The sequence below is a fragment of the Diospyros lotus genome, chromosome 7 (assembly GCF_014633365.1).
Source record: "Diospyros lotus cultivar Yz01 chromosome 7, ASM1463336v1, whole genome shotgun sequence".
Lineage (NCBI taxonomy): Eukaryota > Viridiplantae > Streptophyta > Magnoliopsida > Ericales > Ebenaceae > Diospyros > Diospyros lotus.
The window spans coordinates 24,652,832-24,679,813 of record NC_068344.1 but is presented as its reverse complement, the minus strand read 5'-3'; the positions used below and the strand labels follow the sequence as shown (position 1 = coordinate 24,679,813).

General features: G+C 34.8%; 1 protein-coding gene across 1 annotated transcript in view; it reads left to right on the top strand.

Moving 5' to 3' along the window:
* The first annotated feature begins 7,226 nt into the window (after positions 1-7,226).
* Positions 7,227-26,982, top strand: part of LOC127806457 (pentatricopeptide repeat-containing protein At1g08070, chloroplastic-like) — a 48,165-nt gene continuing 28,409 nt past the window's right edge. Inside the window, exon 1 of the mRNA XM_052343766.1 lies at positions 7,227-7,468. Within this exon, the coding sequence (XP_052199726.1) occupies positions 7,325-7,468 (144 nt within the window). The 5' untranslated portion in view covers positions 7,227-7,324. The remainder of the gene's footprint in view (positions 7,469-26,982) is intronic.

The following is a 26,982-nucleotide window of genomic DNA, read 5'->3' as shown; positions in this document are numbered from 1 at the left end:
GGCCGCTGGCCTCAAGCTCGTCGAAGCTGGGCGATGCATGAACGGACCAAGAAGGCAGTGACGGAGGCCAGTGCAACTGCTGGCCAGGCCGAAGACAGCCTGGGTTGGCCGCACAACAAGCAGCCATGGTAGCCACGGCTGTTGCAGCTGGGCGGCTGCGCACAGGCCGCGCACGGGAGGCCAGCGGATAGCCGTTGTGGTGATAACCGGCCGGTGCTTGCGGGCGGCGGCTAGTGAGGCCGGTGGCAGCAGCGGAGGCCCAGCGATGGTGCGAGGCAGCGGTAGGGCATGGCACAGGGGTTATTCATGCAGGAGCAGGGAGGAAGAAGGAAGGAAAAAAAGAAGAAGAAGAAGAAGAAGAAAGAAAGAAAGAAAAAAAAAAAGAAGAAAGAAAGAATGAAGAAGAAAGAAAAAGATGGAGTTGCAGGAGGCAAGAGGAAGAAGGAGGAGGAAGGAGAAGAAAATAAAAGAAAAGAAACGAAAATGGGAGAAAAGAAAAGAAATAGAGAAAAAATAGAAAACAAATAGAGAAAATCCTAAAAAAATCCCAGAAAATAGGAAATTATATTTCGATAATATCCCAGAGATTTTGTCAAGAAAAACGACTCTGGCAAGCATTTCGAGATTAGGACACGCATACTGAGGAAGCCGGAGAAGCTAAATTAAGGTAAGTAAAATTCCCTAGAAAATTTTTGAAATTCAGGAATATTATTTTATGAATTTTTGTAGTAAAATATTTAAGAAAATATTTGAGAAATATTTAGTTTGGATTTATTGAGGTAAAATAGGAAGAAATAGAGGAAAAAATAAAGAAAATGCAATAAATTATGGAAAATAGGTTTTAATGCTTATTTAATCAATTATGATGATTAGGATGCTTTGAGGCTTAAAGTTGAAGTGACTTGTGGGAATTTTGAGGTTGGCACGCAAATCGAGGTGATGCACGAATTTCGAGGCAAGACGCGAATATCGAGGTATCCCGATAAGCTTTAGAAGGTAAGTGGTACTTCCTAACTGGATTTAGTTTTATGAAAAATGGTTGGTTATAGGTGATTCATGTTTCAAACCCCGATCCTCGAGGATGCTTTCATCATATTGACATACTTTGATATGCATCCATCACGTAACCTGCATACATGACATGTTATGAAATGCATATGTACACGTATATATCATTGATCATGCGCATTGTGGCTGTAAGGAATACGAACTGGCACCGCTACTTTACCAATGGTGCACCCATACACCTCGGCTTCAAAATAGGTGGTCGCAAAAATAGTGAGTAGCATGAAGGGTGCAGTTGACCCTTACGATGAGTAAGACATTATATTTATGCACGAAATATGTTTTCTATACCCTTAATTAGATAATTAATCATCTAACTTAGACTTTGCCCCTAGAATATTCAAACGTTCCAGATGAAGATTGTAACAGATACGAGGATAAATGAGACATTAAATGGCACTTAATAGAGTGCATGAGGAATAAAATGTATGTTATGTAGCCTATGTATTTAAGTTCTGCTACTTTAAATTCTGAACGTTATAAGGAATGATAAAGTATAATTTTATTTAGAATTAATGTTAGTTGAGAATTTATGCTTATGATGTAAGATTTGAATTTCGATTTATGTTAAGATATCAGGTTTGATCTTTACTTCCGCATTTGATGTGTATAATGATTCTCTTTCGAGAAAAATGAATGAAAATTCTTGAACGAATTTGAGAAATGATGTGGTTTAGAATTAGTTTGAAAGGAAAAAAATATATATTATTATCCTAGAATTGTCCCAAATTATAACGCGCCCGGAAAGCAGGGCGTTACAGGGGGAGCAGAACTCTCAACTATTTATACTAAATTTTTTTGGCATTACTTAATTACTCCACATCTTTTTAATTTCTGGAAGGAAAAATGTTGGAGGGCATAATAATTTGTCACCGCCATGGTAGTGTGGTACCAATGAATGCTAAAGATAAAAAACCAACACAAAGAAGAGAAAATTCTTGTGGCACCAAGACATCCAACACTACAAAAGATCTTTGTCATGGACAAATGACACTAATCAAATAAAAGTCTCATGATACCAACAACACCTAATTGATGAATGAAATTCTAAAATATATAAATTAATAACAAAAATTGTTCATGCAAATAGAAGGGAAAGAGATCGAAGGATATGTTTTCTTTCAAAGGTTGGGGGCAAATTTTACATCACATTCCACAAGATGTGGGGGTAAATTATTTTTATTTTATTATATATGTATTTTTTTATAACAAAGAAGCCATACCCACAACCTTTCATTCACGGTTTTAACCATCCAGCTGGTAAACCTCGAGTGCGTGTAGTAGCGTGTACGCTATGCACACTAGAAAAGCCAACTAAAGGATGCAAACAAATAGAGCTAAGACCACATGCATGTCCTCTTTATTATTTTGCGAGTACAGTACAAGAAAACAGTTAATTAGAGACTAATTTGGTGTTTGAAATGGACTTCATGCTGTTGAAAAATTGCTGGTCACAAAATTTGAGATGAAATTTTCAGATAGATTTTGAAATGGATTTTTTCGTCGGTAATTATTATACATTTAATATATTTTTTAATTTATAAAGTTTAAATTTATACATATTTAATTTTATGCTATATGCACATGAAATATATTTATGTATATATTTAGAATTTAAATAAATATTTATGTAGACTTTAATTTAAATAAATATGTTTAGTTTTGACTATATTTAATTTCTATATTTAAAAATAAAAATTTTAACTTTTACAAATTAATATTTTTAATTGATCAAAAGTTTGAGACGAATATAAAAATTTATCTCAAAATCCGTCTCAAATTTGAGACGGATAATATTCTGTCTCAAAATATATCTCCATTTGAGACGAATAATTTTTTATCTCAAAATTCATCTCTAATCTGAAAAGGAAATTATTTGTCTTAAAATCCATCTCTAATTTGGGACAAAGAGTTTTCCATCTCTAATTTGAAACAAATAATTTTCCATCTCAAATTTCAGGTAGAAAATTTTTTATTTCAAAATTTGTCTAAAATTTTTGGCTCAAATCCTTGTTTTTTGGTAGATACATAATTTTGGTTGTCTGAATTATGTTTATGCTAGAGCGTATGCGTGTATATATATATATATAAGCATCAATGAATCATGATTGCACCTATGTTCTTGAACCATGATTCACGACAAAAATAAAACAGTACTAGCTAGCATGAAAACATCACATGTAAACTATAGCTTCATAAACGTATGCAATTGATTTTGAAGCAGTTTGAGGATATCAAACCTTGTAGCTTTAGTGCTTTATTACCCTTTAATCTGAGCACTTGAAACCCTCCAATGTGTGTTTCGAAAGCCAATTAGTCTCGACTTTCAGGACCTAATTAATCCAGCGAGTAATTCTCTAGCTAGAAGTTTGAGGATATCAAACCTTGTGGAGTATATATATTTAAAATATATATATATATATATATAAAAATTTGACTTTTCTTGGTTGTCTGGTCTGCTTTAATTTCATTTCATGACATGATCCAAAAAACCTACAGTTGATAATTAAATGGTGACCGTTAGATGTATACCTTGCCGCGCGCCACTACACTTGCCTTCCAACTAGTTGCAAAGAATTTTACCACACAGAATTAATTAATTAATTTAATTAAAGATAGAGCATCCCTGAAGCAAGGTATCTATACATGCATGTTTAATTATATATATATGTGTGTGTGTGTGTGTGTGTGTATAAAGAGGCTATAATTTTTTTTTTTTTGTTATGTCTTTGGGGGTTGAATAAAACTTATTTTTAAGAGTATGTTTCTATAAGAACATTCCCTTTCGTTTTTTTTTTACAAATCTTTTTCCAAGCATACCATAATTTAAAAAAGAAAAGTTGGGTAGTTGTTATATCAATCAAAATAGTTGTTTTTTTATTGATTTTTTTATATACACGCAATAATATAAATGATAATACTTACAAAAAATTTGCACGTGATATATAAGTATATTCTCCACATATATAAGTATGCATGCAATAATGTGCAATAACTTATGAATTGACCCCTCTAAATGACAACTAAAGTTTCAAATCTTAATTATGTTTTGAAGGAATTAATGGGTCTTAAACGTGTGAATTGGATTGGAAGAGTTTCTAAATTGTAAAGTGTCCTTTAATGTGAGAAAATAATCCCTCATTGTAAATGCCTATTGGTGCGCTTTAGTCATTAAAGTTGACTTCCAAAATGGTGGAGTTGATTGATTGTCATTGAGTGGGAATTGACTGTCCAAAAGAGAGGCTCTCGACTCTACATAATATATAAGCTCTCAACTAGGTTGACTATAACTTTGCTATAATCAACTCTTGTACGCTAGAAGTCAACTCTGGCCACTAGGAGTCGACTCTTGCACACTAGGAGACAACTCTAGCCACTGGGAGTTGACTATGGATTTCAAAGAGTTGACTCCCAATTCAATTTTTGGAGAAAATGCTCCATAAATGCATGGTTAAGTGGTTCAAAGACATAGCAAGTAGACTGATGTGGCGATGATGTGACAAAGGCATCCAAGAGGCATGTTCGTGGCATGCTTTTGTGCAGTGGGGTGCTGAGTGGACACAACCGTTCATACAAATTGTGAATGAGTGGACATGTTCGAATTGAAACGTGCAAAGGAAGAGATATATACCTTTTATGAGATGATGTAATCTGGAACACTAGATCGTAACCAAATCTGATAGGTGCGATCTAAAGATCCAGATTAATCTGGATCAAACAACATGACCTTTCATGGTTGGACACTTGGAAACTATAAATAGAACCCTCCGAGGTAATTCTATTTCAATAATCCAAAATCAATTCGAGTTTATTGATTTCATACATTCATTCTCTAATGTACTTTTATAATCCACTATTATTTTCAAAGAGATTCTAATCTCTTTCCTCAACTCAAAGAAGAGTATAATCAATTTTGGTTTCACCCGACAAAATTAGTATTGTGATATACTAATTCTTGGAATAAGTGTTATATCTTAGGAGACAAACACCCATTGATCATTTAGCATCATTGAGGGGGCGAAATTTGTCTTAAAAATATTTACTTTGGCATACCTCACTTCAATTCAATTCTATATTTTTATTCCAAATCTCCTTTCATTATACAATTGCATTTCAATTTTATTGTTAATGTCCATATTGTCCTAGTCATCTTCAAATTTAATTCAACATGTTTTGTAAGCACACTTATTAGATGCATCAATCTCCATCCACCTATCATACATGTTTAATTTAAATATTACTACGAGGGTCATTTCATGAATATATTAATTTTTAAGATTAACATATAAATTTAGTTTGATGGTAAATAAGAGCTCCATGCATAGTGCCATAAGATATGACGAGTTGTCCCTTCATTCATGGACATATCAACCCCCAACAATCTATGCCTAATTAATTGCGACACCCTCTCTAATGGGCAATAGGCTCAAATGCATCACCTCACCACTAATCACTTGTTGAGAACATCTGTCACGTGTGCAATTTTCTTAAAAAATTTGACCTAGCACAAATTAGGATTTAACTAGTGAATCTATTGAGTACAGATTAGGAAAATCAAGCAACGTGAAATCATGAAATGAGGAATGAGAGAGAATAGACTTTGGACAAGAATTAATGGTATCAACAATCCTAACAGTTTTGGGTACAATTTAATACTTAAGAGAAACTATCTTTCAAACCCTAGAGACGATTTTCTTTTGGGTTATAGGACTCAATTAACCTCACAAAGGCAATTCAAGTGATCATACATGCATGTCTTAAAGGTGCAATCTCACATTGTCAATATATTTTTGTTTATCACATTATGCATTGCATGAATTATTTTGTTAGCATAACTTGAAAAAAAAAATAGAATGGTTAATTAAGGATATGGTTGATAAGAAAATTATCAAGAATCATTCTAGAGATGTATATGATTTTAGGTATATCCGAGAAGCAGATTCCTAACTAATAAGATTGGATTCATTTTTTTTGTTTTAAAAAAATTTGTTATTGGGTCTAATTTTTCATGTTTAATTGGCATGAGATTAGATTCATTTAAATTAGAGTTTTTGAGAACTTGACTATTACCAGTACTAATTTTTTATTACATTAAAACACTAAAACTAAAATAAGAACCAATTTGTCACAGACAACATTTTGTGGAAGCTTTTTGTCTAAGCATTGACAAACAACTTCAGCAATTGTTGCTAAAATTTTGTTTGTTTGGATGGTGGGTGGGAGATAAAAAGAGGGAAGGGATAAGGGAAAATGAAAAAATTATTTTGGCCAAGAGCATATTCATGCCTCTAAATTTTGTGTGTGTGTGTGTATTTTTTTTATGTAAACCTAAATTTTTCATTATTCTAAATGTACCTCTGAATTTAGCCTAAAAATATATTTGTCTTTGAACTTTTATATTCTTTTTTTCTAGAATTCTAAACTTTTTTGTACATTTAAATATGCCCCTAAACTACATAAAATCGCTCATAACACCTTATCAGCAAATGATATACATGTATGCTGATGTGATAGTTTTCAACGTTCCCTCAAAACCATCTCCGTCTCTCTCTCCACAGTCTCCTTAGCTCTCTCTTTCTCTCTTCGACGATATCTCCTTAGCTTTTTCTCTTTCTCTAGTCTTTTCTCAATTCTCCATCCCTTAGACTGCGTCTCTTGTAATAAATTCCACCCCTATATTGGCCCCATTTTAGATCTCCCTAAATGGTAGGGTGATCATCGACTCAACCAAGTTAATAATTAATTCGTTTAACCCAACTAGCCTATGTAGCCTTACTAGAGGAAAGAAAAGATGTGTTAAAAAGAGATAAAACACAATCGAAAGAGAAATAGTTAGAGAGAGAGAGAAAGGAACTGAGGATATACTAAAAAATTTCAATTATAGTTTTAGTCAAAATATTTTAATTGTTGTTAATACAATGTTTTTATTATGAAATTTTAAAATTTTAAAATTGTTTATTTATTTTAAAAGTAATAAAATATAATTATTATTTTAATTTTTTCTCTTCTGTTTCTTCCCATTTTTCATTTAAACAAAGTCATATTATTCTGATTTATTAAGTTTTATTTTTCTCAAATAATAGAAAAATAACAAGCTTACTTTATTTCCAACTATCCGGGCATAGATAGATACAAGGATTAAAGGCGATTGCAGTGGGCCGGGACCGGGAGGGAAGAAGATTGATTGGGCAGTGGGCGGGCGCTATATGATAGGGATACGGTGTTCACTCATCTGTGCTATCAAAGGGATACGAAGTTGATGTTTGCCGCCTCCTTCCGTACGCTACTGAGAAAGCTCAACTCCATTTTGTGCGTCCCAGTTCCATTTCCCTTCCGTATAAACGACCGCTACCTCCCTTCTAGTTTTAGCTGCCTTTTGAACTCCTGTTCTTCTCTCTCAGACCTTGAACGAATCCACGCTCTCATCCTTGTAAATGGGTCCCACCGTAACCTTCTGTTATCGACCAAACTCATCACCTTGGCGTCTTCTTTAGCTCCTTCGAAGGACTATGCCCGCAAACTGTTTGATTTAATGCCTGACAGGGATGTGTTCATCTGGAACACCGTGATTCGGGGTTATGCTAATCTGGGTCCTTGTGAAGATGCCATAAATTTATTCAGAGATATGCATCAAGCTGGAATGTTGCCCCACAGCTATACTTTTCCTGCCGTTGTTCGATCTTGTGCTGTCCTCTCAGTCTGAGGGTAGGGCGACAAGTCCACTGTAAGTCTGTAACATAATTAAGACTGGATTTACTTTGGATGTTTTTACGCAGAGTTCTTTGGTTACAATGTACTCTCAGAGTGGTGAAATTCTGTGTTCCGAATTAGTTTTTGGTGAAATCGAGGTCAGGAACATAGTTTCTTGGACTTCAATGATCGCGGGGTATGTACAAAATGGATTTTTTGAACGAGGCTTGGGTACTTTTCAACAGATGGTAGCACTAGGGACTCAACCGAATGCAGTTACACTTGTGACTATTCTTCCTGCCTGCGCTCATTTGGAGTTTTTGACCTTGGGAAAGTTGTTCGTGGTTATGCTGTTAAATTGGGGGTGGATTCTATTATTTCACTAGCTAACGCTTTGATTGCTTTGTATGGTGAGTGTGGAAATGTTGATACTGCCAGATCTTTGTTCGGTAAGATGTCAGTCCGAAACCTGGTGTCATGGAATGCCACGTTTGCTGCTTATGAGCAGAACAGTGATGGTGAAAATGCTATTAAGCTCTTCCGTAGAATGCAAGCTGAAAAGGTAGAATTTGATTACATCACTATGGTTAGTGTTATATCAGCTTGTGCTAATCTGGGCTCACTCAATAACGGGAAATGGATACATGATATTGTGAGAAGCAAAGGTCTTGAAACCAACAGTTCAATTGCAAATGCTTTGATTGACATGTATGCAAAATCTGGTAACCTGGATTTGGCGAGGGATGCTTTCAATAGGTTGCCATATAAAAGTGTTGTGTCATGGACTTCAATTATGGGAGCTTGTGCATCCCATGGTCATGTGGATGAAGCTCTGGATCTCTTCTCAGAGATGAAAAAAGAAGAAGTAAGGCCAAATAGTTTTACCTTCATTGCTGTCTTGACAGCAGCTTGTAGACATTCTGGTTTAGTAGAAGAAGGAAGGAATCACTTTGAGAGCATGACAAAAGAGTACTCAATAATGCCTCGTTTAGAGCACTGTGCTTGTGTAGTGGATCTTCTTGGTCCAGTAGGCCAACTTGTGGAGGCTTTTGAGTTTATTGAGAGCATGCCAGTTGAACCAGATGCCAGTGTTTGGGGAGCTCTACTCAGTTCTTGCAGAATCCATGGTAATGTTGAGCTAGCTGAGCTTGTTGCTGAAAGATGGTATCAATTTGATTCACAAACTGTTAGTTCCTGTGTGTGTCCTTATGGCAAATATCTATGCTGAAGCTGGTAAGTGGGATAATGTAACTAGACTGAGAGAGTTAATGGAAGCAAAAGAGTTGAAAAAGATTCCTGGCCATAGCGTGGTGGAGGTAAATCGAAGATTTCATACATTTTTATCAGGTTCAAAATCACGGCGTCCCTGAGGGGCATATTTAATCTCATTAATCTCAAGAACTGTAGTTCATGCTTCATAATCACGGTATTCCTAAGAGCATATTAGATTGCATTAGTCTCAAACAGTGCACTTCAAGCATTTCTCAATGCTAATATGCTCCTATTATGCTAGAAGCACTCTTGTCCTGGTACAAATACAATAAGAATTCTCCTTTGCATATTTCTAAATATGGATACCTGCCTCTTGTGTGGGAAGATTGAAAAGTTGCTCGCCAAAAAGATTAACCTAGCTTAGTGGATTGACTTATTATACTCTACACGAGAATTGGGAAGGATGTCAAAGGAATGTTATTCAGATGGTCAAGTTTTTGGAGAAAATATATGTATATATATATATATTGGAGGGAAAAAATTCCGGTTGCTGGTGGGTAAATACTTGAAGTGGCAATAGCCAGTAAACTGTCAAACAAGTGGAGATTTCTAAGTTTTTGTCTTAACGATGATTCTCTGTACCTGTATCACTGAATAACATCAGAAAGTTGCTACCTCAAAAGATCGAGCTGGTTGCAGTTGACTTACTCTCTATTCAAGAATTGAGGTATGGCCTGATGAATGTTATCCTGAATCGCAATGGTCAAGATGAAGTTGTAGTACAAAACATTTATTCCGAGGAGTAAAATTCCTGTTGCTCGCGGCTACATACAATAGCCAATTAAGATGTCAATCAAGTGAAGATTTCTTGGTCTTTTTTGGTGTCTCAAAGATGATTCTCAGTGCTTTTATCACTGCATAAGATGATTCTGGTAGTAACCAAGGATCATTTTTATGTAAAATAGATAGGTATCATTCATAGCATATTACGGAATTTTATGATGTATTTTAAATAGTTTTCAGAGCTACAAAAACTTGTAGCTAAAATTCGGACAGCTAAAAAATATAATCGCATAACTATTTCCTTTATTGCACCAGGTATGTCCAGCCAGGGGTGCTAGAACACCATTGTGGGTAAATAAAAATACAACACCAAATAAGTTGTTCCAGTTGTGCTGAAGCTTAGAATGCAGTATTCCTTCTTCCTGGATGAGATATAATTTGATCTTGATTTAACTAGCTTTTGTCTTCTAGGTGGTTTCAGATCATCCATACCTTACAACTTCTATTCATTAGTTCAAGGCATATTTTACTCTTTATTGGATATAGTGGTTTTTCTTTCTTATTTTGAGATGAGTAGAAAATAAAAGTATTTTCCTTTTTAAAAAAAAATTAAGAATATGACAAAAACCATTTTGTTATACATCCCTCAATGTTTGGAGCAATCTGGTTTTTGCTACATTTGTTTTAATTGGAATATTAATCTGCCCATGTTCAGGAATCTGGACCTCTAGAATTTGTTCTTTAGAAGTTATAACAGTAAGTTATAACAGGAATATAAATCTTGTCAAATCTTTTTTCTGTAACACTTCTAATAATTAATGCATCAGATAATTTTTTCTTCATAAGTTATACTTTCCAGAAATTTGTTTGCACTTGTATGATATCTTCTGAATTTACATTTAATTTGTTCTACATTTCTTAACAATCTATGGTGCAACTTTAATTTGTTTTTTTTTACACTTGGTACACATTGCTACTCCATCTATATGACACTCTTAGTGTCATCATTTTTCCTTCACATAATCTCCTATCTTCATTCAGGGGACTTTACAAAGTTTTATGTCTCTTTTCAATTTTTTTTTTCTCAATGCATAATTCTGTCATATGTCAGAATTTATTCATATCCAACTATCTATTTTCCTGAAAACTTAAATAAATAAATATGCATTGATTCTTCAAAAGGTGAAGTTCTTCACCTTAAGGGCCCCTTCTCCGCCAGCGCCACAGAGAGAAGGGGAGGTCAATCATAGAACCCAGCAGCCAATGATCGAACATGAACCCCTCATCGGCTATATAGCGATTACAGTCTAAATCTTTTTAACTCGTGTCCGTCTTCAACTGTTGGGGTATGCCCGCGGAGGCTATTCTAGTTCTTCTACTGAATCTGTGTAGTTGACCCCATTTAATAGGAATAAGGGTTGATAGGTTTTTATTTTTTATTTTTTATTTTTTATTTCTAGAGAAGAAAAACAAAATTGCACCTGAGGTCAATTCCCTTGTTATGCATAAATTGCCGGCAGGTATTGGTTGGAATTTTTATTTGTGGATGACAATAGTTGGACCTGCCCAAACGCTAATATGTATTGTCTTTTTCTTCCTTTTCCTTGTTTCTGAAAGCTGTCTTTTGTTCATTCAGTATCTGCCTTCCTATTTCTGGTATGCTTTCACAAAACTTAACTAATAGGAGTACAAAACTTAACTAATATGAGTACAAGAAAAAGGATTAGCCGTTTTCATAAATATATATATTCTCCGGCCAAGACAATTGTGATATTTGAACAATTATGAATATGTATATATATATGAAGTAATAATTTCTCATATAGGACATGAAATAATATTAAGTTGAGGTACAGTGAGATGTTTCATCATATTGAAACTAAAGACTCTCTTATGAATATTTTGCTCCTATTTTTTCTCAATTATACCTGACAGACCACATGGCCCATTTTATCGTATAAAACTCTACTCTAATAAGAGAGGTTATACTCATACTTAGGGTATTAGTTGACTCATCATACTCGAGTGAGAGATGTAGATAAATATTATAATTAATATTCAAAAGCAATGAAGATGAGTGAATCTAATCAGGATTAAAGCAAGATGATATGAGTTTCATCCTAAAATAAAATTATCCCTAAGTGAGATAATTTTAAAATTTGAATTCTAGTTGATTTTCATCTCATAAACCTTATCAGATAAGATTTTATAGAAATTCACTGAGTATCATATTTTATGAGTGTTTTTATTTGAAGAGTGGGTATTTGAGTTGCGAGTAGAGTGCACTTTTCGTACTGCGAGTGTGCACCTGATCTGAAAGTCCGATGAGGTTTGTGGCAAAATAAATTTTAAATATTTGAAATTTTTCACTGCTAATTAGGTATTTATCTTTATGATATTTATCATTTATGTATAAATTAACTAACATTTCATAGTATACAAACTAACATGAAGCCATACAAATTTCATGATCTTGTTTATGTTTAATGTCTATGAAACATAGAAATTTTCGATTACAAAACAGACCCAACCTTATCAATGCCCCTGCCAAACAGTGACCATATCTAATGGAGGAGGTATGAATACTAGGACTATTTGCCAAAAATGGTACCATATGTGGAATAGATTAGATCCAAGAGGAGGGGGAACTGCAAGGACGTGAAAATATAGATTGGAACACTAGCTACTACTGTTGCAGGAATTAGTATCCTTTCCTCGTATTTGCCCACCACAAGATAGAGAGTAGCAGTGAAGGCTACCATCATGGTTGTTATGGAGAGAAACAAGGTGACAAGACCAATTATCAGTCTCTTGGGAAGAACATAAAGAAAATCGTCTTCTTGATATCGTGAAGTCAAGATGGACAAGAACATCAATAGAGAAGAGGCGGAAGTGAATAAAGATAATGCATTTGAAATGGAAAAGATGGTGAATGCACCTTCTTTAGAGAAAATCGGGAGGCCAGTACTATCGTCATTGCCGCCAGGACAAGTGATTGCAGCTGCAAACGCTATAGTGGCAATCAGGGATGCCACAATTGTGCATGAATTTGCTGCATTTTTCATCCATTTCTCCCCTTCATGTACTAGGTCCTTGTGTTCTGTAGTAAATAGTATTGCGGGAATTTTTCCATCCTTGTTTCTCTGCAGTCTATATTTGGGTGGCACAAATTTCTCGATTTCCTGATTGAGAAGTGTAATTAAAAAAGTGTTTTGTCTTCTTTCATCATCAGTAAGCTCAAATTTAAGATTGATCGTCGTGCATGTAAGATTCTAAGTCATGCTTTCCTAAATAATCATTAAACCAAATTGAAATGAGTTAATTACCTTATACCATTGCAACTCACGTTGCATTTGAAGTGCTGCACCAGGAATACGATTTAGTTTGCTTCGAGGTGCCAGTCTCGCCGCCAAGTGCAGCATATTGTTGTTTTCATTGTCAACTTCGTGGAACAGGACATGTTTACATTGATCCATCTGATATATGATGTTGAAAACTTTTTCTTGGCGATGTAAAATTGCCAATTGGAATACAGAATGAGATTCATCATCGGAAAACCAAACTGGTGAAAATCATTTTCTGGTAAAATTGCCAATTGCTTCGAGGTGCCAGTCTCGCCGCCAAGTGCAACATATTGTTTTTTTTATTGTCAAGTAGGTGGCACAAGGCCTGTTTATATAGTTTCATCTGATATATGATGTTGAAAACTTTTTCCTGACGATGTATAATTGCCAATTGGAATACATCATGACGTTCTGCATCGATAAAAGAAACTGCCTCCGGAAACGAATCCAATATTTCTTCCACAACCTCTTTAACTCCTAATTTTGCTGCGAGAAGCAATGCACTTCCCACAATTGATTTATAAGTCTTGTAGTCATTTAGAGTTGAAATTTGCTTGCACGACAATTTCACGAGCCGAGCTGCCCGATAATGCGCTTGTTTTTTCTCCCCGATGTGTTTAATGGGAGGGACTAGAGTTGCAAAATTAAGTCAAGAATGAATGCGGTAATTAAATTTCAGCCAAAATCAATTGTTACAACTAATTAAACTAGAAATTAATCCATGTGTGTGTTGAATTAAATACGTTACCTAAGAACGCCAAAACTTTGTAAAGCATGGCTTGGAATCTTTGGCTCACTGCAAGTTATCATCAAAGAAATTAAATCAATTAGGAAAACTAATTTATCTGAGCAGAATTTGAAACGTGCCCTTGCACAAACTAGTTTAATTTTTTGTACAATTAAAAAACCTGGAATGTAGAAACTTCGCACAAAAGTTTGAGCCAAATTATGTTTTGGTAGTGGGTTCTCAATGTCAGTTCTGCTACCTTCTTTAGCATACTTGTCCAACTTCACTGGAACACCTTGAATAAAAGCACATAATTTAATTAAGCTCCTTGCACAAACAGCTGAAAGAAGAGGATTTATTGAAAAAGTGATATATCCTTACAAGAATAGATAGCATTTTCCCAAAAGGATAAATGACTCCCACTTTTGAACGCCGACTCCATCAAAGCAATTGCTGATAAAACACTATCACCATTGGGAAGTTGTAATTTTGCGAGTTCGGGATACCGTTCAATCAATTTTAGGGTCTCATCTACTTGATAAAACAAATTAAATTAACCAAGAGATGATATATATATATATATATAAAAATAGTTAAACAAATAAATCAGTATATATATTTATTTGTTTGACTATTTATATATATATATACACACAAATAGATAGATGCATGTGAGAGTACTGTTGTAGGTTCTCACCATTGTAGCCGGAAAATATTACTTGTCTAACAAGGAGAACCCCGGATTCGTTTGCAAAGGGCCTAACACCACGATTCTCGTCTTGAGTCTTTGACAACAAGTATTGGAAAGTATCTTTGTGATCATATGTTGCGGCCACGTGGACCGGTAGATTCCCTAAGTTGTCCCGAATATACAACAACTGGGGATGTTTTTCCACCAGAATAACCGCAGCACGCGTGTTACCAGCACCAGCAGCGTACATAAGTACAGTTTGGCCAGAAACATTTTCATGTTCGAGGTCCTCAATCGTCATTTCTTCCACCAAATTCTTCACGAAATTGATTGCCTTGTTTCCTCCTGCTTGGATTGCTACGTGTAGGGCATTCTCCAGGTACGAGTTGATATTGGCAGTGACTGCTTCTTTGTTTTTCTCAAAGAATTTCTTGGCCTTCTCCCAATCACCTTCCACAGCAGCTTTGTGCAATGCTATGTATTTACAGTACTCATCCTTCTTGTCATCTGCATTTTTATGTGTTCATGGGGATCAAATAATATTTTTAAGTTTTTTTATAGGAAAAATGATTCTTTTTCTTTCTTGGGGTAATTAAACTGCATCGTCATTTTGTCAATTAATTAATTGTTAACATGTTGGGATAATTAATTAATTGTTAGGAATAAAGTAAAACAAAGAATTTAGATACAAACAAATTTAACAAGAGAAACAATTAATAGAAAACTAATGCTAGCTAACGGAGTTTAATTTGAATTAGGTATTAAAATCCTATCTAAGATCATTTTGATAATGATATATGAATAATAAACACCAAATCAATTAAAGTTAATTGGGTATCTTAATCAATTAGTATGTGATCATGATAATTAGAAACAGTGACGTACCTGAAATTTTGAGATTCTTAGTTGAAATTTAAAATAAGGCTCCCGAATCATAGTGTATATTTAAATTTTATTTTTTATAATAAAATATAAAAAATAAATAAATATTCATACCATATCAAAGAATAAAATTATAAATTTTCTAAATGATCAATTAAAAATTACTCTCCTTGTAGTTTTGGAGGCAAAAATATCAATCAAAATTTACATAATCAAATTTAAAAATATCGAAATAACCATTATACATCAAGAATTTTTCAAAATTCTTACAAGACCCCAACAAAAGTATCATCATCACCACACTTCAACATCTTCAAATTAAACAAAAATTCAAATGTTTTCTCATATTTTTTAAATTGTTTAAATTTAGTTTGAAGTGAGAAACGAGCACGATCAATTATGAAGAGAAAATAATTTACTTTAAAAGAATCTTCTATTAATTGTGTTACCTCCTCGTTGCCATCTTCATCAAATTATCTCTTTCTTGAAATCATATGTTTTTCTCGAAATATAGCTTCAACTCCTATTTCATTTGCCATTTGTTTTGCTTCAACCATGACCTTATCAAATCCAGATTTTCTATAGTTATCAAGAAACAAGAAAAATCCTTCTAAAAGACTGATAGCAACATCAATATCCATATTTTCAACTTGAAGAAATTTACTTGCAATGTTAATAGCATGCAACAACTTATACTAAATTACCCTACCAAGCAAGAACTCAAAATTTTGAAGTTCATATGTTGCTAAGGACTCAATTTACCTCCTTGTTTTAGGATCTTTACTAGTATCTTCCAAGTCAAATAAAGCATCTCTTATTTGTATAGTTTGCTCTTTTATAAGCCTAATACTTTCAACATGACTTTCCTAACGTGTTTGTAACAATGACTTAAGTATAAGACCTTTTACATGATCTTTGAAAATTTTCCACCGCTTGGTAGAAGAAGAAAACAATATATAGATGCGTTGTATCACTTCAAAAAATGACATAACTTTAGGATAACAATTTTCCATATCACATAATGTCAAATTAAAACTATGACAATCACATGGAGTATAAAAAGCCCTCGAATTTATTTTAAGTAGTCTTGTCTGTACACCTTTATGTTTCCCTTTCATATTAGATCCGTTGTTATATCTCCGACATCTTATATCATCAATGTCAAGATCAAGATTGGTCAACACATTTTTAAGCTCAATAAAAGTCCAAGCCGTGTCATCAACTTTTGAAAATTCTATCCAATATTCTTCTATCATTGTAGAGTTTGCTGAATCATTCACACATCGTATTACAAGAGACATTTTCTCCTCATGACTGGCATCTGGAGTACAATCTAATATGACCAAAAAATATTTTTCTTATTTAACTTTTCTAACAATTGAACTTTTCACCTCATTTGCCAACATTTATATCAATTCATTCTGAATTTTAGGGCTCAAATATGTATAATGAGTCTCACATGCTTGAATACACTGAATGTACTTTTTCATAATCAGATCAAACTGAGCAATCGTTCCAATCATTTGCAAAAAGAGACATTATTTTTCACATAAAACTTCTCACAATCTCCTCAAAATGCCAAGTTATTATTTGCCAATTTTTGCACAACATCTATTATTCTCTTTACCACTCGTCTCCAGTGTTCTATTTCTTTATTGATTTCAATCTGCATACTTTGATCAATTATTTTATTTTTCTGCAGTCTTATTTCTAATTCAATCTAACTAGTTATGCAATCTATATGCTCTTTACTTGCTTCATGATTTTTAAGACTCCGACTCATATTATGCCAATCTCTATATCCTTCATTTCCCAATTGACTAATTTTACTCATTGTTTTTTGAATTTTGAACAAGCAGCAAAAGAAACAATCCTAGCCAAATGAATTGAATATACTAGCCATCTCATATCATTTGTTTCTCCATTGGGTAATACTAGGTTATATTGTGGTAATTCAAAATGCCTATCAATATTATCTCCAGATAAGACTATGTTAGCTCTTTTTGGACCCCTTTCTACTAAGAAATCTCTGATATTTCAGTCAATTTTATCCCAACACCCTAGATCATAAAAATTAATTAACAAAACTCCATGTTCAACATTGTCTTCTTTTTCTTTATTCAATTGATTCACATCAATATTTTCTTTTTCTTCTTCCTCGTTCAATTCATTGACATCAACGTGATCACCTTTATCTTCATTAAATTCATCAACCTTTTCGCATTGTTCATTGACATTATCATTTCAAATTTCTTGTTCCTCCACCAAAGTTTCATCCAAGTTTTCAACTATTTCTACCCTCTCTATTATTTTGTTACTATTAAAGTATTTAAACATATCACCGATTTGATATTGAACTAAGGATTCTTTCCACTGTTTCCTTTTTCTTTTTTGAGCTCCAAACATATGTTTATGAGACATAATTTGCAATTATTGCTTAAGCCTGACAAAAAACAAATATTATGACAATATAGAGCATACTTAAGCAATAATAACATTAAACTTAATTTTTAAATTCTAAAAAATACAAAAAAATCATCAATAATCCAACAAATCAAAAACAATTCACAAATTAATTAGTGGTTAATAATTGAATTTGGAATTGCAGAATTCTAAAATACACCAAAATAAATATTTGAAATACTATTTTAAAAAAAGAATATTTGAAATACTTACACATGTTTGGCCCAATAATAGAAAGTATAACATAAGAATATATAATAATAAAACATAAATTCTCTACATATTGCTCTACATGTTGCTTTACATATTCCCAAAATTCTTTAATTTTTCCATTGATCTTAGCGTGAAATTTACTCTCAATACCTACTGTTGGTGAATAATTTTGTTTTTTTTCTTTTGATGAACCAATGAATGCATAAAATCCTAATTACGTACCCATCACCAAGTTTATTCACCAAGATATATATATTATATATATTCTGTAAAAAATAACAAAAATATAAATAGCTCAAGAAATGAAATCTCATTAGCAAACTCACTAACAAACCCCACCAGCCCACTAGCCATTGTGGCCGGTAGTTTTCGACGATTAGAGGCAACCACCCAACACCCTTATCCCCATCAACTAACATACCAAAAAAATAACAAGATCCAAGGACCAAATCTCCATAAATCTAAGTTTAAACTTTTGGTCTAACCTAAATCGTGCGTATATAAGTATATATCATGGATCTATATTAAAAATAATTTTTGATAAAACTAAAAGACTTACCTTCTTGTAGATCGAGGCCATTTTCACTATAAAAATACGATCGGATCCAATATCAAACAGTTGGATTTTATAAAATTAGTAATTTAGAGAAGTGTTCTTGAGAGAGTGAAAGAAGGAGAGAGAGAGAGAGGGGGAGAGATGCGTTCTACAGATTTGGGAGAGGGGGGAGAGAGATTTATATAGAGACAAAATGGTCACTTTTAATGTAGGAACAAAACAGTCAATTTTCTCTCTAATTTATGGCGCCCCTAAATTGAAATAATTATGGGCCCTATTAGAGTAGTCTGTAGGTCCAGGACTGATTAAAAATAAAATAACTTGTATGACTTTGTCCATTATTGAGAACTAGATATTCTATCTCCTTTTCTCATCCTTATCGTGGTGGCATCAATCATATCTTTCAATTACTTTTGTAGGGAATGAAGAAAACTTAATTTATATATATGGTGACATCATAAAATTCTTCCATTAGAAACTATAATAGAATAAGGATTGGTCTATACTCGTGATTTATCTTAAATAAAGTAATATATTATATGCTAAATAATTATATCATCGTTATCAAAAATCTCTTTGTGCTTGACTAAAACTATGCATAACTGACATTTTTATCTCATTAAAGACATTTAATAATAATATTCACAGCTAACATTGAAATCAATTTTCTAAAATTGTCTGCCTTCTTTGTTTTTGCTTAATATTTTTCACATTCCTCAAATTGATGAAAATGTACCTTGAACGGGAGGCTCAGGTTGAAGATTCCCTTCAGGGTAGAATTGGTTCAATGCGTCACGCCTTATGTAGCCTTGGTCAATAACAAAAATTAAGAAAGGTAAACAATAATTAAGGCGAAAATACATGGTGATGCAAATTAATTAACCAACTAATTATTAATGACTTGAGAGCTTAATTACCAAGACGAGTGACCATGCAGTCTATGAAATCGAGCTCAGCATCATAATGAGCTTGTAATGAATTAGTTGATGCCATGCTTTATTAGGTTGCCACAATCTGTACTCCAATCAAAGCCACATCTCTTAATTATGCATCTATTTAATTGGAAAAGTTTGGTTAAATCTCTTATAATTTGAATTTGAGTCACATACATAGCATCCCATATAATTTATTTTGTTTTTGGAAATTTTTTAATTTTTATTTCTTAGGCAGCACAACTAATCAATTAATTTTTAACATGTACAACATCCATCAATTTACCCAACTAGGAGTTAAGAGTTAATTGGATTTCCTCTGTCCCCTCAAGGCCACCCCTATTGTTAAAAATTCTCAATGTAAATTGATTATTTTTTTTAGAGTTTTCTTCTCTCTTTATCTAAACTTTATATATATATTTGTTAAAATTTGAAATCTAGTTATAAACTAAAAAAAAAACATTTTTCCCAAATATATCACAATTATAAAAAATATATTTTTAAATTACAAAAGTAGATTTCCTAATCTTTAACTAATATATACATAAATTTGATACAATTGTGTTTAGAAAATCCATTTTTTTCTAAAAATATTTTTTTAGGAAAATGTTATATATATATACACAAAATATTATACATATAAATATTACATATATTAATTTATATAAATTAAAAAAAAGGCTTCCCAAGATCTTGTTACTGCTTTTTCACACAAAAAACAAGGGGCGATACTTTTGGATCCTCTTCCCAAGCTCTGTTACCCAAATCAGGGATCGATAAGTCTATTGGAGACCTAATCAAATTAGTTGGGGTGACACAAATGGGTAGAAATAGGAGTTGGTTGATAAGCACTTCTACTGGGGATGTTGTAGCTTTTGTCCGGAGATGTTGGAGCTTTTGCATGAGTATGAGCTTTGGACCACTTTAGAAGTGTTTATTCATTCTGATTGATGTTAAATAACATAACATGGGGAGCAAAACTCTTAAGTGTTCATACTAAATTTTTTGGCATTGTTTAATTATTCATAAGTCATCACCACCACAGCAATGTGACACCAACAAATGCTAAAGATAAAAAACCAACATGAAGAAGAGAAAATTCCTGTGACACCAAAACACCCAACATAGCAAAAGATCTTTGTCACGGACAAACGACAATAATCAACAAAAATCTCACGATACCAATAGCACCCAATTGATGAACAGAATTTTAAAATGTATATAAATTAATAACAAAAATTGTTCACACAGAGAAAGAAAGAGATGAAAGGATATGTTTTCTTTCAAAGGCTGGGGGCAAATTTTACATCACATTCCACAAAACATGTGTGGGTAAATTATTTTTATTTTATTTATATATGTATTTTTTTATAACAAAGAAGCCATACCCACAATCTTTCTTTCACAGTTTTGAGCATCACGCTGTAAACCTCGAGTGCATCATGTAGTAGCTTGTACGCTATGCACACTAGAAAAGCCAACAAAAGGATGCAAACAAATAGAGCTAAGCGACATGCATGTCCTCTTTACTATTCAACAAGTAGATATATAATTTTGATTGTTTGGATTATATTTATCCGAGTGTGTGCGTGTGACAAAAATAAAAGAGTAGCTATAGCATGAAAACATCACATGTAAACTATAGCATTTCAGACGAAGAAGAGAGAGTGCACAAGAAGCTTGAATATGTACCTTATGTCAAAGCAACATATCTATCCATATATATAGCTGCAGAAACGTATGCAATTGATTTTGAAGCAGTTTGGGGATATCAAACCTTGTAGCTTTAGTGCTTTACCCTTTAATTTGAGCACTTGAAGCCCTCCAATGTGTGCTTCGAAAGCCGATTAGTCTCGACTTTCAGGACCTAATCCAGCGAGTAATTCTCTAGCTAGAAGTTTGAGGATATCAAACCTTGTAGAGTATATATATTTAAAATATATTTAAATTTTACTTTTTTCGGTTGTCTGCTGGCCTGCTTTAATTTCATGTCATGATCCAAAAAACCTACAGTTGATAATTAAATAGTGACCTTGCCGCCATTAAAGGCAATATATAAAAACCTACAGTTTATATATATTTGAAGTATATACCTTGCCGCCACTATACTTGCCTTCCAACTAGTTGCAAGGAATTTTACCACGCACAGAATTAATTAATTGATTTAATTAAAGATACATCCCTGAAGCAAGGTATCTATACATGCATGTTTAATTATATATATATATATATGAGTATATAAAGAGGCTATAATTTTTGTTATATCTTTGGGGGTTGAATAAAACTTATTTTTAAGAGTATGTTTCTATAAGAACATTCCCTTTCGTTTTTTTACAAATCTTTTTCCAAGCATACCATAATTTAAAAAAGAAAAGTTAGGTAGTTGTTATATCAATCAAAATAGTTGTTTTTTATTGATTTTTTTATATACACGCAATAATATAAACGATAAATACATACAAAAAATTTGCACGTGATATATAAATATATTCTTGACATATATAAGTATGCATGCAATAATGTGCAATACCTTATGAATTGACCCCTCTAAATGACAATTAAAGTTTCAAATCTTAATTATGTTTTGTTGGAATTAATATGGGTCTTAAACTTGTGAATTGAAACAACTTCAAGTGTGAGAAAATAATCTCTCATTGAAAACGTCTATTGGAGTGCTTTAGTCACTAAAGTCAACTTCCACAAAATTGGAGTCGACTCTCATCGAGTAAGAATTGATTGTCTAAAAGAGAGGCTCTCGATTAGACCGACTCTACATAATAAGCTCTTGGCTAGCTAGGTTGACTATAGCTTTGCAATAGTCAACTCTTGCACATTGGGAGTCGACTCTAGCCACTGGGAGTAGACTCTTGCACACTAGGAGACAACTCTAGCCAGTGGGAGTCGACTATAAATGCAATGAGTCAACTCGTAGTCCAATTTTTGGAGAAAATGCTCTAGAAATACATGGTCGAGTGGCTCGAAGATGTGGCAAGCAGACTGACGTGGCGATGATGTGAGGAAGGCATCCAAAAGGCATGTGCGTGGCATGCTTATGTGTAATGGGGTGTCGAGTGGACGCAACCGTTCATACAAGTTGAGAATAAGTGGACATGCCTATTTGAATGTGAAAGGTGCAAAGGAAGAGATATATACCTTTATGAGATGATATAATCTGGACCACTAAGTCGCACCCAAATCTAAGAGGTGCGATCTAAAGATCCAGATTAATCTGGATTAAACAACATAAACTTTCATGATTAGACACTTGGAAACTATAAATAAAACCCTCTTAATTCCATTTCAATAATCCAAAATCAATTCGAGTTTATTGATTTCATACATTCCTTCTCCAATATACTTTCATAATCCTCTATTACTTTCAAATGCAAGAGATTCTAATATCTTTCCTCAGTGCTATACTAATTCTTAGAAGAAGTGTTATATTTTGGGAGGCAAACGCCCATTGATCATTTAGTACCATTGAGGAGGCAAAATTTTTTTAAGAATATTTGCTTTGGCATACCTCACTTCAATTTGATTCTATTTTCTTATTTCAAATCTCCTTTCATTATATAATTGCATTTTAATTTTATTGTTAATGTGCATATTGTCCTAGTCATATTCAAATTTAATTCAACATATTTGTAAGCACACTTATTTCATGCATCAATCTCTATCCTCCTATATGTCATGCATATTTAATTTAAATATTACTATGAAGGTCATTTCATGAAGATATTAATTTTAAGATAAACATATTGATATGCCCTGCCAAAAGACCCGTGGAAGCAAGCCGCAACCCATCAACAACATTAAAATATAAAGCTTGCACTTGAGGATTAAATGAATTTAAATTATCTGAGGAGCTTGAAGTCGAAGGCCGACAATTAGAATATTTAATTAATTAAAGAGTTAGTGGAGTCTCAAACTTGGCAATTAAAGTTGAAGCTCTACACGTGAAGGCACAATTGAAGTAGCATGAATATTATTAAATAATTGGAAGTCCAGCAAGTCATGAATATTATAAATATAATAACAGGCATGGGCGCAGCAATGAGGCAATTCGAAGAAGCAGCACAATTGGGGAGCATCGACCCCCACTCGGTTCATTGTCGCCACCCAAGGGTGGCCACAATTGAACCGAGGGAGGGGGCTAAAGCCCCCTTAATGATTAACCTCGGTTATATTTAAAGGGGGCTCTCGCCCCCCTCTCGGGTCAGATTTGGCCACCCAAGGGTGGCCAAAATCGAGACCCATCCGGTTCCTTTGAACCAAGTGGGTCTCGGTTGCAATTTAGGGGCCTCTTGGCCCCCTCTAGGTTCAAACACCACCGAGACCTGGAACCGAGTGGGTCTCGATTCCTTTGGTGGCCCTTTTGGCCACCACCGAAATCCCACTCGGTTCTTTGGAACCGAATGGGTCCAACTCGGTTCCTAGCCCGAGCTTCTTCAAAATCTCGGAGTCGAATATGTTGAGAATATGCCATTCGGGAAGCTCCCGATGGTTGCCACGTGTCCCTCGAGAAACCTGGGATGATTGCCACGTGTCATTCACTCCCTCCTTTATAAATAGGAGGCTTGCCTTTTCATTTAAGGGGGATTCATCTTTGGAAGGGACAAGGACTCTATTTTGTTCTCAAGCATTCAAAATGTCACTCAGTTCTTAAGGGCCAATCGATTCTTAGACTAGTCGTGTAATATCCCAAAATTTTGAAGACGATAATAATTATTAAATTTCGGTATTTGAGGATTTAAGGTAACAAAATAATAGTAGAAATAATATAGATAATAATAATAATTATAATAATAATAATAAAGAGTAAATCAAATTAACTTAAGTTAATTTAAATTAAATTAATATGTTTGAATTTGTGTGGTTGTGCGTGTGTGCTTGGACGCTAAGTATTATACAGTAATTTTTCTCTGAAGCTAAAATAGAGGAGAGAGAGAGGGAGAACTTGTGAGTGAGCAGGGAGCCGAGAGATTGGGAGAGGGAGAGAGTTTGGCCGAGTGAAGAGAGAAGTCGAGAGAGAGAAAGGAAGGGAAAGAGAAAAACGAAGAAGAAGCGTGGCAGTGAGATGGAAAAAGAATGGAAAGGAGATGGAAGTTGGTCGAGTGAAGCAGCGCGGGTGGCTGAGGCAGAGGCGATTCGCGGTGGTTGAGGGGCGACAAATGGCAACAATGACCGACGATCGGGAGGTTGCAGCGGCCGCCTAAAGCGCTTGCGGTGGAGGCCAGTGAAGTTGAAGCAGCAGCCATGGCGGACAGTCGTGTTGTGCGTGTGTGCTAGTGACGATTGGAGGCGCGGTGGTGCCGGGCAGAGGTGGCTCGCGGCGGTTGTAGGGCCGGCAGTGTGGACCGGCAATGGCAGGGTGGCCAGCAACGACGGCGGGTGGAGCTAGGTAGTGGCGAGCAGCTGTTGGTGCGCGCATAAGGAGGAAGAAGAAGAAGAAGAAGAAAAGAAAAAATAAGAAAGGAAGACAATATGGAAAAATAAGGGGATTTCGATGTTGTTTTAGTATGAAAAGTGACCAGGTACGTGGGTAAAAATTATTAGAAGCGGTATATAATTAAGAATTTTATACGGCTAAATTATTTATATTACATGGTTAGATTTACTTAATGGAAGCTATGATTTTATTTATTACTAGGAAACGTTTTACTTCACAGCGGGAGTACAAGAAAGGCAAGGAACGACTGTGTAAAGGCAAACTCCTAACCCTTTCCTCATGTTCTTTACTTCCCCTGAGAGACTCCGTGGTTTCTCGTATTTTATCCTCTCCTTTAAGTTAATTCAGCGCCTAGCCTTATTTATTGGGTTGTTATTTACTGGGTTTAATTTAAATTAAATCTGGGACTTCTAGAATTTTATTTGTTGTGTGTCTACGGGGGTTTGTACCGTCCTTATTCTCTTCAAAATGGTGCTGAACTTAATTTGGGGATTAGGTTCCTAGATGTGCGGGTTTATTTATGGATTTCTCGAGTATGGTTCAGCTAGATCTATCTAGCAGAGGGGCAGGGGTCGGTTCTTTGGTGACGTTGGAGTAGACTACCATACAGCCCTGAAGTGGACCGTCGAGCGGACACTCCTAGTCACTGACCGTTGACCGGTGTCCGACATTGTTGACTAGATCTGCTATTATGTGATTTACTGCATGATTCATTATGTTGTATTATCGTTCATGGCTTGATGTGCACATGGGTACGAGATGCATGTTGGGGTTCTCATTTATTGAGTATGCTTGGACACGGACATTCTAGCATGGTTAGATTACATCCAGCATGGGCATATGCATCGCGTGTGGTTTAGTATGTGGGCGGAGCATGGCCTAATGCCTGGATGTATGGGCACCAGCGTATCACGTTGATGCTCACTACGCTATTGCATTTTTATGTGCATCGCACAGTTACCAACAGTTCACAGGTCTCAGACGAGAGGACCGTTCTGAGGGAGCCTACAACTCGACTATTCTACAACTTGGGTGTCGGGAGGACCGACGCGAGCATTCAAGTGACAGGAGCATCGACCCGGGACAACGTGCACAGGTTCATTGGAGATATATGTTGCATTTTAGGGCAGTGACATGTTGGTATAGGACTTGGGTGCCGTGTGTCTTGTGTGGGCCCCAAGGACCAATACATGTTTTTATTCATGCTTTTATACTGTGTTAGACATGGCTTGTGTGTGCTTGGGGGTTGATGTTCTGGGGAGAATTACTGGATATGTTCAGCTTACAGCCTTTCTTTCTTATGCTTACTGAATCTCTCGACTCACTTTACTTTCCATCATTCCAGATAGTGGCAGTATGGGTCTGGCAAGGGAGCCAGCTTCTAGAGGCAGAGTCAGTACAGTGTACAGGCAGTCCTATCAGTCTTCGTCATTCCCCTGTCAGCCCTGATGGACTCTAATGTTTGAGTGGGATTGACTCTATTATTTTTTACTGTGCCAGGTCATTCCTCGTGTCTCATGTAGGTTGGCACAGGTGTCTGTATGTATCTGTTTATCGTGTGACCGCTGTATTAGCGAAGTAACCGTAGTGCATACATGTGTATAACTTAGCTTCTGCTGTTTTAATTCTTGTGTATGCATGCCAGGATAGTTTCTGTCTTGTGTTTCATTCTTTTTCCTTCCATAGGCGCTCCCGTTCTGGTAGTCTGGGTGGTTGGGACATCTGGATATGGGTGTTTACATTGTTGGTATCAGAGCATAGTTTGAATCAATTTTGGGGGATGAGTTCCTGTACACCAAGGTTGTCGAGTAGAGTAAGAGAGGTGTCTAGGTTATCTTTAGCGACCGAATATGAGTCTAAATAAGAGACCCTATCCCTAAGTTGTGAAATGGAAGGGAGTGAAGTGAAGTAAAGTGCCCCCAACAGTGAGTATGTAGCATGGTATAGATTTGTGTTGGGATACCCTAGTAAGGAG